Consider the following 18,864-nt stretch of genomic DNA (forward strand, 5'->3'; position numbering starts at 1 on the left):
CTGTGTAACACTTTATAGGTATAATGTTAATGCATTTATCATTTGGTAGTAAGTTTAAGTTGTTTGTTAAAAATATATATCAGTCTTTAATGGTATATGAGATTTTGAATGGTAATGTGGTTAATCATTAACTGACAGACTCTCAAGCCTGGACCGCTGCTATGCCCACGAGGGTTTCACTATAGCCTTGTTATCTTCTTTCCAGCAAAATTATTAGTGTTGTCAAGCTCAGTTTGCTGGCTGAGTTAATCATGAAATTTGATTACTTCTCCAGAATGCAAAATTCCTGTAATGGGTGACAAAACTTTCATTGAGTGTCCAATATCTTACGAGTGAAAAACATTTTGAAATGTAGAGGCTTTGGTGGCAACAGTAATGGATTTCAGCACTTATCTCAGTTGCCAGAGGGGGGCGGTAGTCTGTGTACAAACCAAAACAAGTAAGCCACTACCATTGCCATAAATTATTATGAGTGTTTGAACACAGTTGGTGTTACCCTGAGATGTATGTGATTTTCCTAAATATATTTTACATACTAGGAGTCGTACAATTTTGTCATGATTATTTTATTAAGTTACTTTCTGGTTGGAATACTGTTCTTAGGACTTTAAAAGAAGCGCTTATGTATTTGGTTATTTCTGTGGCTAATATATTGGGGAGGGGATATTAATTATGCTGTCTGCTTCCCCCATCCCCATTCCAAAATTTTCTTTTGGTTGGCCTCATTCATTGTTAGATGTGCCTGAGCCACGGAGGAAGGATCAGGTGATGCTGTGAGGGGACGGGGACTGCACTCAGCATCAACCTCTTGTAGTTCAGAACCCTCTGAGCTGACGTGTGTGATGCAGGGTTGGTTGCTGCGAAGATCACAGCCCTTGAATAACCTTATTTTCATTGGCTGTGGTCTTCTTTTTTGTCAGAGCAATGATGTGTCTGTGCACTCAGTGGTTCTCGTTCATATCTAGAGTTGTGCCATACCTGCAGGCTGTATTTCACTTCTTCCTTAGTTTCCACTCTCTAGTGTAACTGCACAGTGTGTGAACAAACACTCACATTCACTTACTCCCACATCAACTCACACACTCACACTGATATTCACTTTTAATCCATCTCTCTTTCTTTGTCTTTCTCTTTTTAATATTTGCATGCAAACTCAGACACTAACCATCTGCATTACCTGCAGTTATTTTGTAAGTGTACAGTTTATAACACCATGTTGGGTATAACTGCCGTAGTATCACTTCTGTCACAAACAAAGGTACTTAATATTTCAAGCTCTGTTTCAGCAACCAAAAGACTTAGTATGCAAAACAATTATTTAGTATAAGAATGGTTTCAGATATAATTATTAATTGAAGATTTTTTATTTGGTTTCAACTCTGCAATTATAATAAATAATTGTACGATAGGCTATGTGGGTTATTTGCTCTCTGAGTATATGTTAAGTTTTATATTTTGTAGTACAATGAATAATTTGGGTGTCATTATTCTTAGCCAATGTTGCAAATACATCTAAAGTCCTGAATATGTGAAGGTATCCGAAGTAGTCCAACATGCAAGGAAAAAATAACTGATCCTAGTGTCATCACATGACGTGTTGGACAGGACCATGTCAACTTGCATTTATATGTTAACACCATGTAATAGGAAGAGACTGGCATGTTATATATGTTGGATGTATGAGTGTTTCATGTGTGTACACATATTGTACAGGTTTTTCTTTTAAATTTGCAGGGTAGTATAACTAGTCTACTTATATTTTAGGTACCTACTTAGCTTTTCAAGTATGCTGTATATTGTTTTTTCTCTGTTAAATTAACAGTGGGTTTGGTATCCTATTTATTTTATGGCTATTGCTTCAAGCAGATGTAATTACGTCTGGTAGATTCATAAAACTCTGTTCTTGTCAAATAGTGTACAATGTTGCAATACACTTAAAACATAAAATTGTCCATAAATTTAATTTAATTTAACCTAATCAACTGGCATTGAAATGGGTGTTTTGAAATCACAGTTTAACATAATTTTGGATGAAATTTAAAATATGTTTAAACTCTTTAATATTAAACAAAAAAATAAAAACTTTACTTTATAAAAGGTGTAGGAGTTTTACACTTATAAAATGTTAGTAAGTTATAAGTTTAAAAAATCTAGTTACTGCCTTGCAAGATAATGGTGAAAAATATTCAAAGAACTTGGATTAAACTTAGAATATTTTACATTTGCACTAAAAACAGTAGTTAAAATAATTTATTTGCATAAGTTATTTGCATGCCTATAGCATTGACACAGTGCAATGCTAAGGTGGAACACTTGATTATCTTTGTGTTGTTGGAAATGGTATGTAAATTGAACACGATCCCAGCTGGCCATCTGCATTTCTTTCTTTCTTCTCCTTCGCTGAACCAGTCAAGAAGGGGAAGATGTGCAACCAAAACCCAAGCTGCTTTTTTTCTCGCTCATTAGTTTATTGTTCTTTCTTTATGATTTGCAGACAGCAAGAAACGTCAGTTGGAAGTTGTGAAGAATCATCAAATTGAATTGCGACAGACCATCAAAGAGGAATTTGCAGGCTCCACTCAAGAACTATACAATGCCATAGAAATGTTCAATGAAAAGCTTTCTGTTAAGGAAAATGAATTGACAGAAGTGAGTATGTTTTCTCCTGTGTGTTCCACATGTTTCATACATTTTCACAAAGTGTTTTACATTTGTGTCTTGTCATAATTCAGATACCTATGTATGTTGTTATTTAATTGGATTTGTTTGCACAGGGCTAGATGTTTGTTATGCTTTAAAAATAATAGATACATATGAAAAAATTCTATTTAAAAAAAAAACTAAATCAAACTAAAATAATTAAATAAAAATTGTAACCACTAAGACAATATTTTGAAGTTAAGCTTGAAAATGATCACCTGACTTTCTTGCAATACAGATAAATATAATGTAAAAATATATTATGATGGTTGGTTGTTTGTATTTGTATTCTGTATTTCTTGTATTTAAGGCTATTTCAAGAAATCTCATTTTTAGTTATCGGTATGTGAATTCAGTGATGTTTTTTAAATATCTGTGTTATGTGGTAATTTTCCTTAGCCTGGTGGTGGCTGCTAACTTCTCAATATTGAGAACAAAAGAACATTAACAGCATTTTATAATTACAGAAACTTGGATTTGTGTATAATTAGCTATGAAAGAGATCAATTGATTTATCTTTTAATAAATGGCTTCAATGAAAATAACATTTTAGAATGGTTGGGACATAATAGCTCTAATAAAAACCCAGGCTTTTAATAAAATTAATTTCTGATATTATTGTGCACAGAAAGTTTGAGTCCTTTTGTAGTGAAAATCAGTGTAAACGTCTCGTGATAGGAACCAAATGTGATCATATTTAGGTTCATTGCAAATCATTAATACTTTAGAAATGAGCCTAGCTCAACAGAAGATAGTAAATACTGCAAAGTCATCTTCCAAGTATATATATATTAAAAAAATGTAAATTTCTTTAACAGAGAGTTCACTGTCTCCACAATCAACAAGTATAATTTTACTTTCACTCTGTTCACCATTTAAAATACAATTCTTCACTCTCACAGCAGGAACTCACCTCCTTGCTGGTCCCGCAGCAAACATTTGAGAACCTTGTGTAGTTCACACACATCCCCAGTAGCATTTTCTTAAAACTCGTACACTGCAACAATTAATTCATAGCCTGGTAAAACTTGGCCAGCAACTCACGACAAGGTAACTTGCAGAATTAAGGTCCTCAGGTGGCCGTGTTTGCCGACAGTGCCACACTCAACGTGGCGACAGGGATGTTAGACAGTGGCTCAACGAACCTGGTACAGATGTCACTAAAAGCTGGTATCTGAAGAAAAAAAACTGGTACACTCCAAGATCTTACACTGACAAAGATCCTGTAGATTTTGTTTCATAGATTTATATATATATATATATATATATATATATATATATATATATATATATATATATATATATATATATATATAATGATATTTATATAAACTGCTTTAATACGATATATACTATGGAAACATAAAAGATTACACAATTGTCAACAAATAAAGTATGATAAGGTTGGTAACCTATTTTTTATTCAATCCGCACGCAGTGGCGTAGCGTGCCATCTCGGCGCCTGGGGCGGGAGACCCATTTTGCCGCCCCCATTCTATAGGTGCGAAATTAAAATTAAATTTCACATGCAATGAGGTACCTTTTATTGAAGTTAAAATAGGATGAGCGGTTTTACAAGCGGATTCTACGGGCCTTATGAGCAGCGAAGTCAGAAATAACTTTGTCAAAATCAATATTAGCAGCCAATTCTTGTTCAATAGACAATATAGCCAAGTTTGATAGTCTAGCGGAGCTCATAGTAGATCTAAGGTAATTTTTTATTAGCTTCAACTTCGAAAATTTTCTCTCACAACTTGCAACACTAATCGCCAAAGTCAAATATATTCGAATCAAGATGACTATATTTGGAACCGAAATTACGAGATTCAGTTTTTGAATGAACTGGAGGAGCTCCAGTGGTCCTTTACCACTTATATCTTCCTCTGATTCAGAACAGGCAACAACAACAAACTGCTGAAGACGCTTCCGCTCCATCTGAAACTCGTCCTTGTCGATGTCTTCTAATACATGGGAAAGATCACACTCGAACTTGCTGTCCAAAAGTTTTGCTGGCATCAAAAATCCGAACTTGTCCGATATTTCTTGAATTTGCTGGAATCGAGTCGTCATTTCTTGAATGATCTTGTCGAATGATGAGATAATCTCTCGACGGATTTCCTGTTCGTGACACAAAGCTGCATCTTCAGAAGATTCATCGCCATGCATGCGTTTTTTCCTGCGAATTCTTCTCGTTTTGAGTTCGATTCCGAGTTTTTCGCAGAGAGTCTTAGCAAAGTCAATTGCTTCTTGCACGAAACGGTCTCTACTTTCCACTAAGAGGGTTTTTAAAGCGCAGAGTTTTATTTGCATGTTAAGGTGTGTCAATTTTTTGCTAGATTTCGCCTATGTTAATTGGTATTTACAGCGGTGATACGCCCGGTGCGTATCTATATTTGTATTTGTATTTGTATTAATATGTTCTTATATATTATTAATGCCTTTTTGGTAATTATATTTAATTTTCGGAGCTCCGAAGTATATGATCAAATTATAATTTTTGGGGGGAATTGTTAAAGTATTTTTTTAGTATTATTATATAGCTATTTTTTTATAAGTAGTAATAGGGAATGTATTTTATGATGGATGCGCCGATTTGTGATGAAACGATTTTATGAGATATATATATTTATTAAATGTTGTCATATAAATTTTGCGTCTTTTTAACTTGCTGCCTCCTCTCACTGTTCGCAACCTTATTAGTATTTTTTAAGCCTGCTATTAATTTGGGTTTTAATATTTTTTTGGGTTTACCTGCGCTCGTGGTACGGGACAATATAGGAGTTTTACTGTGTCCCGGTTTGTGGAAGTTGTTTGGTTTGCCCTGGGTTAAGGTCAAACTTTACAGTACAATGCGTAGTACTAAATTCAATGAGTGCGAAAGAGAGGCATCGACACGGGCCGACACGTGAAACAAAAGATTTTGTATGAGTAATTAACATAATAAGGAGTGCCGCTCAACTCGGCTCGCGCGCGCCGGGCGGCGCGGCGTGATGCGATGTTGCCGTTCGATGGAAACAAACAAACGTTATAAAGAGCTCTGTCAGTGATTTCGCAGTTTTTCTTTTAAATAAATATTAAAAAATAGTTGGTGCGCAAAATTGTAGATAAAAATGGAACATTATAGTGTGTCTGACACATGTAATGAATGAATCATAAATCAGATCTCAACCCGCTTCACCGGCGACCCGCCCCCGCGGGCTGCCGCCCGGGGCGGGCCGCCCCCTCCGCCCCACCCACGCTACGCCACTGTCCGCACGCCATGACGGCAATACGGCATGGCGCTGTGATCAATTTCTACAGAACTAGCTTCTGAAATTATAAGATGGCCATAAAAACTTTAGCACCTAGTATGAATGGTTTCAATTAAATTAGCACTTAAAAATTTCTCTTAAAATGCAGTTTTATTAAACGTATACAGATGGAATTATTAAAACGCAACTATTCGAATCATTCGTCCACGCCTAATGTTAATTGGTAATGCATGGTGCATCGCGTATGGTCGATGTTCAAAGTTGGTATTTCTGCATACCAGCACAATTTATACTTGGTACATGGTACAAGACCCTGAAAAATGGTATGTGTACCAACAAGTTGGTACGTCTAACATCCCTGCGTGGCGACGTTATTAGGTTCGATCCCAGAGACTGAAGCTTGAGAGTGGTTTGTAGTTCAGTGGAGACGATAAAGAAACAAACGTGCGGTGACGTTGAGGTGAGGAACGGTGTGCTGCAGCTGGAGGCGAGCATGCAGGTGGTGAAGGCAGAGGAGAGGGAGGTGGTGTCCGAGGTCAGCCAGCTGCAGCTGCAGGTGGCGAGGATGGAAGAGGAGCAGCGCCAGCAACAGAGCAGGGAGCGCAGTCGCAACAGCACCCTGGCGCAGCTGGCCCGGCAGCTGGGGCTGCAGGGTGAGTATTACCCTCTAGCTGCTTTCAACCACGTTCCCATGTGGCATTAACGAACTTTCACCTCATTATTTGTATTGGGCAATTCATACTAGTATTCTCTACGTAGGCATTGCATATTTTTCTGTTTTCTGAAAGTCTGGAAAATATTCATAGTAGAAATTTCTGCCCAAATAATTTGCTCACCAGACGTTCATTCTCTGTCTTTCTACGGCTAAGTAATGCATAAAATTTTAAGTCTAGTGTTTCATCTAACTTGCCCTTCTAGGCCAGCATTCATTTTGCAACGGGTGTTATTCTGAAGAATTTTTTATTTATTATCTTTCTGGAATTCTTTCAGCATTATCTCACTCTGAGTTTCCAGTGTGGTAGTAAAAACTCAACCGAAAAGAAACAGTTATAGATGAAGAACATTTTTTTAAAAAATACATTCGTACATTGGGATTAATAGAATCAAATTTAAGTAACTATTATTTTAATTTAATTTTGCATCGTAAATGTATTTTCAAAATTATCAGAAATAACTCTTATAATCATTATAAGATTCAATTTTGGTACTTTGAGTAAAAATAATGTATATACATTCTATAGCTCATGAGCAGAAAATTAATATTTTTTAAATCTGAGTTTCCACTTAGTTGCCTCACTTTCATTTTGTTCCCCTTAAAAAATTAAAAAACGTACAGTTGTAAAATTGGCAAATTCTGCAGCTTAATTTTGCAGAACTCATCAAAAAACGTAACAGTGACAGTGGAAGCAGTATTCATAATGTTTCCCCAAGCTTCGCAGCAGTGTTGATTGAGGCGGTGTGAAGTGTGTATTTTTGCATGCATCATGTACCCAGCTCTGAGCACACTGTGTTCAGTTCAGTGCTACTAATTCTATCAGAGTTGAACTTTCCATATAAGGTGATTCTGATGGTTACATCCAAGTGAGGTCCATTTATTAAAGTTACCCCCAACTAGCAATTTCCTACATTCTTATCCCAAAAATGAATTCTGGTAGGCCTACCTATATTTGAGTGTAACTGAATACTTAATTTTTTTTTTTTTTTTTTTTTAAGAGAAACCCTCCAATTTGTTTGTGGGTAGATTTATTTACTCTTTAGAAACAGTCCATTTGAGTTAGTGTGTTACTCTCATTCATGTACCATAAGAACTCATTCAGTTATGTATTTTATTTTTGCAACTTGTATTTTAAACTGCACAACCTGGGGGGATTACGCTGCAAACAGTTTGCCCGCCAATTTACAGCTGTCCACCACCATCATATGCTAGGCACTCAAGAGGGATCCGCGTTTGTAACAGGTGAATTTCCTATGAGATGATGGGGCTCAGTATTTTCTTCTTCTTTTTCCCCATTTTCAGATTTTTTTCTTAATTCTTATTTTCAATCATAATTAATAAGCACTCATCAGGATGATTTCTAAAATGATTAAGGGATAATAATGTTTACCATCTTGGGATTTGCAAATGCTTTGCCACAGCTTTCAATAAATACAGCTACTGTGTAACGTTTTGTGACTCGGTGTGGCAGAAGGCTTATCTCTCTACAATTGTAGTTTCTTGTGGATAGAGCCTTTTAATTATCAGACTGAGACAAGTTATAGCTGCTTGTGTGGATGATCTATTTGCCCTGTAGTACCAAAATTACGAATTAATGATGTTGACTCATAATGCTCATATGGTATTTACTTGCAGATGAGTCGCCCTTTCGTATGGGTCGAATCCTTAGTTTTGGGGAAAATAATGTAATTTTTTCAAGGTTAGAGATGCCCTCAAATATGAGTCATGCCATAAATCTGTCTCCAGTAGAATACAAGTGAAGTCTTTATGGTGGTGTCTCAGCTAATTGCCACATAATAAACACTGCTTCCTTCCCCTCTCCATCTTTTATGGCCCTTCCATCCCTCACCCCTCATCTTTGCACTTTCTAACAAAAATACAAAGGAAAAGAGTTTCCCTTCCCCTGTCTAAGTTTTTTTTTTGCCCGCTGCCTTCCTCAAGAGAGAAAAGACAGTTGTTCTTAAATAGTTACAAGCATGCTCCTTACAGCAGTTTTGTCATTAATGAAATTTTGCAGTAGAAAGCGTAGGAAATATCACGTAGAAACAATGTTTGGACACAGTTGTATCACAAAAACCTGTCGAATTATAAACGTAATGAGTACGACGGAACATTTACAATGTTGAGAGAGGGAGGGAGAACCATAAAAACTGCTGCATGGCCACTTTCACTCTTTCTCTCTCTCTCTCTCTCACACACACACACACACACTCTCTCTCTCACTCACACACACACTCTCTCTCACTCACACACACACACACACTCCCCTCCTCTCTCACTCTGGCTGGTTTATTTTCAGTTCTTTCTCTTGCCAAACGCCAGTACGGCAGCAGACAGCCACGTCACTTACCGGCGCCGGGCCAGGTAGCCGCCCGACAGGCGGCAGTCATAGCTTAGCTTTAATGGCCTAGTTCATGATGCCTTTCTTACATGCACTGCTGAGCTATTTTAATTAAACAGTTTATATTTACTTGTGATATATTTATTAAAAACCAACACAGGCTAGTTATTTAAACTCATAGTTAGAGACGGGAAAAAATGGTGTAATGATTTTTACGCAAATTTTCGCGAAATTATGCGAATATTGTGGTAAACAACAACATAACGCGAAAAATGGCCTTTCTCGCGAAAAAAGACGAAAATTGGTTATGTACATTACCTTGGTAGATCGTTTCGCGAGGGAACAAATAAAAAAAAAACTACATCAGCCGACAAACGAAGTATACAAACTTGCCAATAATTTATGTTAAGTAAATAATACAACATTGGGCATACTAAGAACATAAAAATATTTTGTTTCGGCAATTGAAATGTAAATACGGCGGCCATCATGGCTGATGGCTTCAGTCAAGATTATGGCCAGCGAATCTGTATATAGCCAGACTGCTTGACAATTGCGTTGTTAGCAATGCTCCAGGGAGAACGTGTTCAGGGACGTAGCCAGGGGAGGGGTCCGGGGGGTCCGGACCCCCCCCCCTTCCCGGTTCACGAGAAAGAAGCTAAACCCGAAGAAAATACAGAAGATTTGCTTAGGTTACCTACAGAGATAGTGTTTGTGAAGGATTATTGATGTCCATACTGGGCTCCGGTAGTCTCTATCTTCCCATTTTTTACTCAACTTTCCTCGATCTCGGATTTCAAAGAGGGCAGTATTTGGTTCCGACATAATCTATTTTTGATATCAGTTCACGCACTTCTACGGGCAAATTTCCTCAGTCAGTCGCAATCACACGTCTAACATGGACAAGTTCGTGACGCGGACGAAAAGAAAAAGAGTAGCTGACTCTCCTCAGGTAAGTTTGATGTTGTAAGATATTATTTTATTTGTTAAACCTATGCACATATTATAAATCCGAAAGTGTGTTTGTGGGTTTATTGGTTTGTTTGTCCGTCTTTCATGCTTCAACAGAGTGAACCGAGTGACTTTATTTTTGATATGCAGACAGTTTAGTAAAATTTTAAATTGATAACGAACACCTGTGCACTAAAGTTAGAGGTTGGGAAATTTCACTTATTTCTGTGTCTAATGTATTTTCTCTCGTTTGATCAATGGTTGCTATCTTTGCTAAAAGCCATTTTAGTCATGATGCGGTTGAATGTGATTTTATTGTTTGTTTGTTTTTGGTCTGTTTATTGGCTTTGATATTCTTATGGCATGGAAGACACTGTGGCCCAATCGTAGAAGAATAAAAAATACAAGTGTTTGAAACTTAGTTAATGACCAAATTATTAAAGGAAAAAAAAGTGGTTATCATTTCAGTTTTTAGAAATTATTTTCCCACTATGACGAATAAAATTAGTGCTTAGCACGCGGGATGAGTATCTCACACTGTTGAATCTAAACACACTTTTCTGTGTATTGGTTGTAAATGGTTTAATACGTGTAGAAAAGTCTTTCAAGAATTAAGGTTTTGTATACCGTTATACAAAAATGTGTACAATTCCTACTTAAACTTTACTGCAATCATTGTTATAAATTATGTTACATTAGCACTTTTCTTACTTTAGGTTAGGCCTTGAATAAATGTGTTTCTTTTCTCATAGTAAATTATTGTAGCCCCTTCTCTTTAAACAGAGTAAACAGAGGACAGAATGAAAAGGACTTTGCATGTTTTTAAAGTCATAATTTATAGAAAGTAATTCTTCATCCATATGCTCTACTTCAACAAAACTTTGTAACATATGGTTTCTGGGCTTTTAAGAGTGAGAAAAAAATTAATGGTTTTATCCTCTTACCCTCCCCAATAAATGAATAAATAAAATAGGTGCTTCCGGTGCCCATTTACACTAACACAATCGTGATAGTATTTAAATAATCTCACCGAAAAACTCAGTTGTATGCAAAAGTGCTTTGTTTTATTGACAGAGAAACAGCGGCGGAAGGATATATAGTAGATGCACTGCTTTCCAAGGACTGTCCAAAACTGTATTTTTAATATGCTGAGTAACTATTATTTTAAGAAATATCTATGTTTAAATATTAGGTTTAGGGCTACATAAGGTCTTACAAAATTTTTTGGTCATTTATAAATTTTTAAAAATCTAAGAAATGTATAATTAGGATTTTTTCACAAAAAATATTAAAAATTTTGATGGATAATTTCAGTCTAATGAAAACGAAGAACAATCCCGGAACATTGCCAGCTGTCATCTCGACCCACCACTTCCTGGACCTGGACCAAGCAAGATTGTCGAGTCTCAACAAGATAGGACCTACATTACACAAGATGCAAATCAACATTATTCCTGCAGTTCCTCTCACACACCTCTTGGACAAGGAGAAAGCAACACCAACAGAGATCCATCGATGCAAGTAAGTTTATCTAAAGTTGATATAGGAGTCATTTCTGAAGATATCTTTCACTCTTCTGCACCAGTAATCAAAATCACTGTAGAAAATTTACACAATGTATTAAAGGAACTTTTTGTCCCAGAATTATCATTCAAGTTTCCTTCGACTCAGTTCAAAAATAAATATCTGAAATTCCAGCACAGTTGGCTTCAAAGATGGGGATGGCTAGCATATTCTAAGGTAAAAGATGGAGCGTATTGTAAATACTGTGTTCTTTTTGCATCAGACTGTGTAGGGAATGATGACTTTTCTGTACGAAATGCCTCATTAGTAGGCCAACCTTTTAGAAAATGGAAGGATGCATTGGAAAAGTTTCAAAATCATTCAAAGACTAATTACCACATGTTAGCAACAGTTTCTGCCGAAAACTTTCTTAAGGTGATGTCAGGGAAACTTCAGGATGTGGCAACTATTTTAAGCAGTAAGAGGATGAAAGAGCGAGAAGAGAATAGGGCTGCTATACTACCTATTATTGAAACAATAATTTTTTGTGGTGAAAATGAGCTACCTCTTCGAGGGGATGATGACAGTGGTCCTATCACTCTTGAAAAGCCCGAAAAAAAAAGATGGAAAGTTTAGGGCTCTAATTAGATACCGAGCAAGTATTGATGAAAAACTGAAGAATCATATGCTTCATGGCTCCAGAAATTCGTCCTACTTCAGCCCAGAAATTCAAAATGAAATAATAGGTATTTGTGGCCAGCTTATTCAAGAAAGATTAGCAAAAAATATCAACAATGCTGAATGTTTCTCCATTATTGGGGATGAAACACTGGATGTGTCGGGTCAAGAGCAGTTCTCACTGTGTATCAGATATGTAATGACTGAGGGCCAGCCATCTCTCAGGGAAGATTTTGTAACTTTTTTTCCACTGACAGATCTATCTGCAGAAAATGTGACTACAAAAATTTTGGAGTCATGCCATGGTTTAGGTATTGACCTAGACAAATTAATTGGTCAAGGATATGATGGAGCTTCCACAATGAGTGGTTGTAAAACAGGTGTTCAAACAAGAATCCTCCAACTCTATCCAAAAGCAATGTATGTCCATTGCTCAAGTCATCGCCTGAATTTAGTCCTCTCTGAATCACTTAATGTACCATTGATCTCAAACAGCCTTGGAGTTTTAAAAGAAGTAACCAAGTTCTTTAGGCACAATGCTCAAGCAGGAAACCTTTTAAAAGATAAAATTGCCAAGATTCTGCCAGAATCAAAGAAATATAGATTGTTGGCAGTCTGTGAAACAAGATTTGTTGAGCGTCAAATCTCTATTAACACATTTGTTGAGCTTTTTCCTGCAATAGTTCCAAGTCTTCAAGATCTCTCAGAACTGGACCGGTCATTTTCAAGTACCGCTTCAACTCTTCTATCTGCTATGGAGAAAGGAAGCTTCTTAGTGTCAGTGCTAGTTTGTGAATATCTTTTCAGTCTGACATTACCACTTTCAACATACCTCCAAAATCCTCAACATGAACTATCTTCAGCAGTTAAGTTCAGTGAAGACATTGTACAGGTTCTCAAAGACCTCCGCACAGGTGAACAAGATAAAAGTGAATTTCACAAGATCTTCCAGAAATCATTAGCTATCGCTGAAACCGTTTTAGAGTCTCAGATTGATATTCCAAGACAGGCAAAAAAACAAACTAATAGGGACAATATTCCACATGATTCACCCGAAGAGTACTATAGAAGATCAGTCTTCATTCCTGCTGTAGATTCACTCATTGTGAATCTGCACCAGAGATTTAGTCAAAACAAAGTGTTCTTGTCTGCCATTGAGATGCTGCTTCCAAAAAACTGTAAACTGGAACATACAACTGAAATTATGGAAAGACTGAAAGTTTATTATGAACACAGAATTTCACAAAGTGCATTTGAAGCAGAGTATATTCTGTGGTGTAAAAATTGGAGTTCAAGTGAGAGAGATCTCTCACCATCTCAGATTATGTCAATTTTAGATGCATGCGACAAAAACTTTTATCCAACTATTCATTATTTACTGTGTGTTTTGGCATCTTTGCCGGTCTCTACCTGCGAAGCAGAGAGATCATTTTCATCACTAAAAAGAATTAAAACTTACTTAAGGAATAAGATGTCAAAAGAGAGATTAACTGGCTTATCATTGATGTTTAACATTATCCTGTACCATTTAAAGCAGATGATGTGTTAAATGTTATGGCACGTAAAGGAAATAGAAGGCTGTTACTGTAAATATTTGTTTTTAATACAACTTGCATGTGTGATTAATGTTTTTAAGGACCTTAATGTGTTCTTATGTATTTATTACTTGTCTGTACTTGATACAAGAATGAAGAACAATATATTTAAACATTAAAAATATTTAATCAAATTAAAGAGTTATTTGTTTATTTAAGTAATTTTTATCTCATAAATATCAATTAATCTTAATGTGATACTCTAAATTTTAAAATGTTATTATAAAGAGCCAGGCGACATACAAATTAATTGGACCCCCTCCTTCGCAAAATCCTGGCTACGGCCCTGACGTGTTCTAAACTACCAAAAACGTTACGTAAATAACGAGATTGAATTTTTAAAAACAGATACCCAAGTGAAATAAAATTAATTAAAATTTTTAAATCGCAGTGGAACGTTTGATTCCAAAAGACACGGATATTGGAATATTAACCATACATTTGCGCATTTGTAACACTTATCGATACATCGATTTAGTGATCAATCCAGTATTTACTGCACGGAATAAAATCAATACATCAAATTCGTGTTTACGTTCTTAAACAATTATTTATGAAAGACGTGACACTGTTGTCAAACATGTGCAAGGCAAACATCACATTAAAGTAAGGTTAGGTAGTCCCGGTACCAGCAACAAACGCCTTAAAATTTCATTTTGGAAACCACAGAAGTATTTATTTCGGCGAACATACCACTTGAAAAGTTAGACGACAGTAAATTCCGTGACTGGATAAACAAAAATGTTAAGGGAGGTTGGGATATTCCTTCCGCTAGTTCCCTTCGTAGAACATATATCCCCAAATTAGGCGAAAAAATTGAAAATGACATTAAGAAAAAGTTTGAAGGTAAATATATTTGTATCCTTTAAAGTATGGAATGTCCAGTGGAAAAGTAAAGGTGTTCCCTGAGCCAGTTTTAACGAGGTGGAATTCGTGGTTCCGTTCAATAGTTTACATTTGCTGCTATTTGACATCATTGAGTTCTTTGCATCATCAGGTAATTCACCAGACTATGACAAAAGCGGTATTACTTGGCTAAAGGAGAGGAGCTCTGCAGAACTGCTACAAATCAAAGTTGAAGCTAAATTTGTGTCAGAATACTGCAAGCCAATTGAAGAGCTAATAACTTTTCTTGAAGGTTCTTCTTATGCAACAGCACACATCCTGTGCTGTAAACTAAATTATATAGAGACAAAACTACAGTTGCTAAGCACTGGATAGATCGAGCAGTTCAGCCTTTGTATGGTTTTGCTTGAGCAAATCTTGACAATGGCTTTTTTAATTAATGGTCAATGACTCAATGAGTGAAGTGCAGAACAGTTATATGGATCATATAGGAGTTCTACGATATTAATTAATGTATATAATTTTTTCATTTTAGAGGTTATCGTTATCGCCAATAATAATTATTGTAGTTTATGCTTAATGCATAAAGGTATTTTATTAAAAAATAGATAATTTTTGAATTTAATTGACTACAGAAATTAATGATGGGAAATATTTAAGTTTTAAAGGCTTTTTTGCTAGTAACCTAGTCATGTATGGGCTTTTTTTTTTATAAAACCACAAAACACCGAAGTCCTTAATTTTTAAAACAAAATTAACAAAAATATAAAACCATATTTTCCTGTCCCTACTCATAGTCAACCACAACAGTGCAGTATTAAATATTTTTTTTTACCCAAAATGGAAAATTTGCATATTGGTTGCAGTACATTTTATTAAACAAAAAATAAACATAAACTCTCCAACCCATAGTGAGTGAGTGGCCCCCGATAATGCAGCGGTGTGGAACCCGTAACTCACCTGAGATTTATCTAATGTTGAACTTTGGTAGAATTTGTATCACTAACCTGTACACACGTGTGTGGAAATTTTTGGATAAATTATCATTAATTATATTGAATTCATTAATAATTAATGTATTAAAAATGGCTTCTATGAACACATTTATACTGTAAACAAACAAATGATTCTTAACTTCTGTTGATGCTTACATGAAGTAACTTGATGTAAGCTTTTGGACATATGCATTGCTAAGCACTTTTTCTGTAGAAGAAAACTAAGAAATACCCAAAAGACAAAAAACACAAATTAAGCAAAAAATTGCTTTTGTAAACAGGATATAAACACCACATAATATTCCATAACAGGAATATGGTCAACAAACAAAGAAAAATGGATTAAGAGAATGAAAAAAAAAAACCCACATAGATGACAGCACAAAAATATTGAACCCAAAAAAATTCAGCAGAACAGTCGAAACGAGACAAAAACACGACAAAACGAAAAGACGAAACAAACACAATAGTTTTTCCAAAACAGAAACAAGCGACGTTTCGGGAACTGCTATCTGCTCCCGTCCTCAGGCAGAGACACACATGGTACAAAAACACAGGTGCAACTGAGTAGGGGCTAGCCGTTTCCTCATATGCTCGGCCGGGAGCGTGTGACAGCGATACCGGGAACTATTACGTTCCCATAACTCGCTATGTGGTCGCCAATATAAATAGTGCAACCCCGTCACTTTGATCGAATCATTGGAAACGTCGGCGGGGCGCGATGTGTGTGATTTTAAGATTAAAGGTGGCTCACGGTCCAGAAGAAGTAAAATAGCTGTCGCATGTTGCTTGGCTCTATTTTTAATAGTGTAGGTGTCAGGCGGGGGGAGGTCACCCTTTCCCCTCAGTTAGTTGGCTAACTGATGCATGAGAGTGTCGTGATGTCTGTATTTAGAGGCGTGTGGAGTGTGCGCAAAAATGGCCTAATTAATTTCGTTGTGTGAGTGTAGTGTATAGCTCCAAGGCCGCACATACCCGGCTGACCAAGCAGGCATATCATCGTGTAAGTTTACCGATGTGTAGGAGAAATTACATAGATTAGTAAACACCTGGCCGCCTTAAGGACCGAACTATTGCGTTCCAGTATAGTTCGGTCAAAGTTAGGCTAAACCAGTATTGCTGTAGTTAGCCCCCAGGCTGTTGTCGTCTAAACCTGAAAAATAGAGAGTGAAATTAGTAAATGAATGTCATCCTATTCTATTATTGTTCGAGCAGAGAGATGCCCTCGTCCAGTTTTTTTTTTTTTTTTTTTGTCGCAATTCAAAAACCCATGCCTTCCGAAACGCGGCCGGCACTGGAGGTGAAGCCTGCCAGGCGGGTCTCGCCCTTCAGGCATACGGAGTCAGCCCTAACACACAGGCAGTGGACCGCTGCATGGGTCAAAACCTACACCTGCATGCTTCGGACCATTTCGAATTAGCAAGAAAATGAAAGTTACATTAATGAATTAATTAATAATGGCTGGGGAAAACAACTAGCAAGGACTAGTGGAGGAGGTGGGGGAAGGAAAGATTTGGTAATTAAAGGAATTTGGGCCTGCGGTCGAGTTGTCGCTGGTTTATAATTAGAGCCCCGCTGGGTCAAAGGTAGTGTTGACGCAATAAAATAGAGCCCCGCTGGGCCAAAAGTAGTGTTGACGCAATATTTACGAGTCCTGGGCATGTCAATCATTGGCTAGTCCAATGTTGATTATTTGCACCGCAGGACGTAGACAGGCACATCGGGCCAGAGAGAAACGTCTGCTATGTTTGCTAAGTTGCCCTGCATACATGGGATGTGTGGATTCTAGTATAACCTGGCTTAGGCAAGTCGCGGTTTTTTAAACTGTCGCTGTGCAGCTGGGTCGTAATCCGGAAGTGAATTCATAAAAGTATTGGCATGTTCAGGGAGCTGGCCATAAAAAGACCTGTTTTGCCGTTTTATATAATCCTCTACATACTCTACTTTGAGTAGCTGGTGTACTTCTAGTGTGCTGGTGTACCAGCCGCAATCTGCAATGGCTCTAAGAAATTTATTTTTAGTGACCTGTACTTTATCGATATGGCATTTTGCTGCATAGCCCCAGATTTCGCAAGCATATAATATTTGGGGGAAGAACTATTTGTAAATACAGCTGTAATTTTTTCTTTCTAGGAAATTGGGGGGCCTTAAACATTGAGTATAGGCTGCGCAAAGTGCCTCGCGCAAACTGTGTCACCTTAGTGGTGTGAACTTTCCAGGTGAGCCTGGTATCTAGAGTTAAACCTAAATATCTAGCCGATTTAACAAATGGTATGGCTTGATTAAAAATTTTTAATTCGCGGTCGGGGGCGGTGTATTTTTTAGTTAAAATTAAAGTTGTGGACTTGGCTCCATTTATTTTAATGCGCCAGCGAGTGTACCATTGTTCGAGTGAGGTAAGCTGCCTCTGAACTTTGGTTAAAGCAAACTTCAAATTCGGGGATTGATATATTATTGCAGTGTCGTCTGCATATAATTGCACGTGGGCATGTTCCCGCGGGATGTCGGCTGTGTAAACATTATAGAAAAAGGGTGAGAGTGGGGACCCCTGCGGCACACCTGCTGTCAGCTCCCGAGTGGATGATTTCGCCCCCTCTATTGATACAAAAAATTTTCGACGCCATAAATAGTGGGCCACCAGATGAATATACGTGTCTGGAAAGTTAAATGTAATTAATTTTTGAATTAAGCCAGGTATCCAAACTTTGTCGAAAGCTTTTTCCGCGTCTAGCATCGTTGCGACAGTAAATTTCGTTCGTGAGTTAAAACCGTCAGTGGCCTCTTCAATGAGCTTAATTAGGGGGTGAGAGGTAGAGTGGCCCCTTCTAAAACCAAATTGGTTATCTGGAATGACTTCGTGTTCGTCCGAATGGTGTTGAAGTCGTTTGAGTAAAATTTTTTCGAAAATTTTACTCATGCTATTTAGGAGGCTAATAGGTCGCCTGTTTTGTGGTAGTGACGCATTTTTTCCCGGTTTCGGAATGGTGATAACTTTAGCTAGTTTCCATGACGCTGGGTAGGATTTAAGAATAAAAATAGCATTTATTATTTTAAGAAAGTATTGTATAGCCTGAAATGATAATTTCTTTAAAGTATCAAAATTTATTCCGTCAGGTCCGCCTGCTTTATTTTTTGGTCGCGAGTGAATAGCTTCTAAGAGCTCTTTAATTGTTACGAGTTCCGGCTCGGCTTGTGGAACGATTTGTAAATAGTTATTAACAGCTACTGTCGTGGTCCTAGTAAACTGAGGCTCGTTTATGTCCTCGTTTGGTGAAAATTGTTTTTCAAA

The 18,864-nt window shown here is 36.9% G+C and overlaps 1 protein-coding gene across 2 annotated transcripts in view; it reads left to right on the top strand.

Moving 5' to 3' along the window:
* Positions 1-18,864, top strand: part of LOC134531663 (DNA repair protein RAD50-like) — a 253,543-nt gene that overhangs the window by 58,565 nt on the left and 176,114 nt on the right. For both annotated transcript variants that reach the window (XM_063367443.1, XM_063367442.1), the window contains exons 7-8: positions 2,495-2,649; positions 6,433-6,604. In XM_063367443.1, the coding sequence (XP_063223513.1) occupies positions 2,495-2,649; positions 6,433-6,604 (327 nt within the window). The remainder of the gene's footprint in view (positions 1-2,494; positions 2,650-6,432; positions 6,605-18,864) is intronic.

Source organism: Bacillus rossius, chromosome 5 (genome assembly GCF_032445375.1).
Source record: "Bacillus rossius redtenbacheri isolate Brsri chromosome 5, Brsri_v3, whole genome shotgun sequence".
NCBI classification, from domain to species: domain Eukaryota; kingdom Metazoa; phylum Arthropoda; class Insecta; order Phasmatodea; family Bacillidae; genus Bacillus; species Bacillus rossius.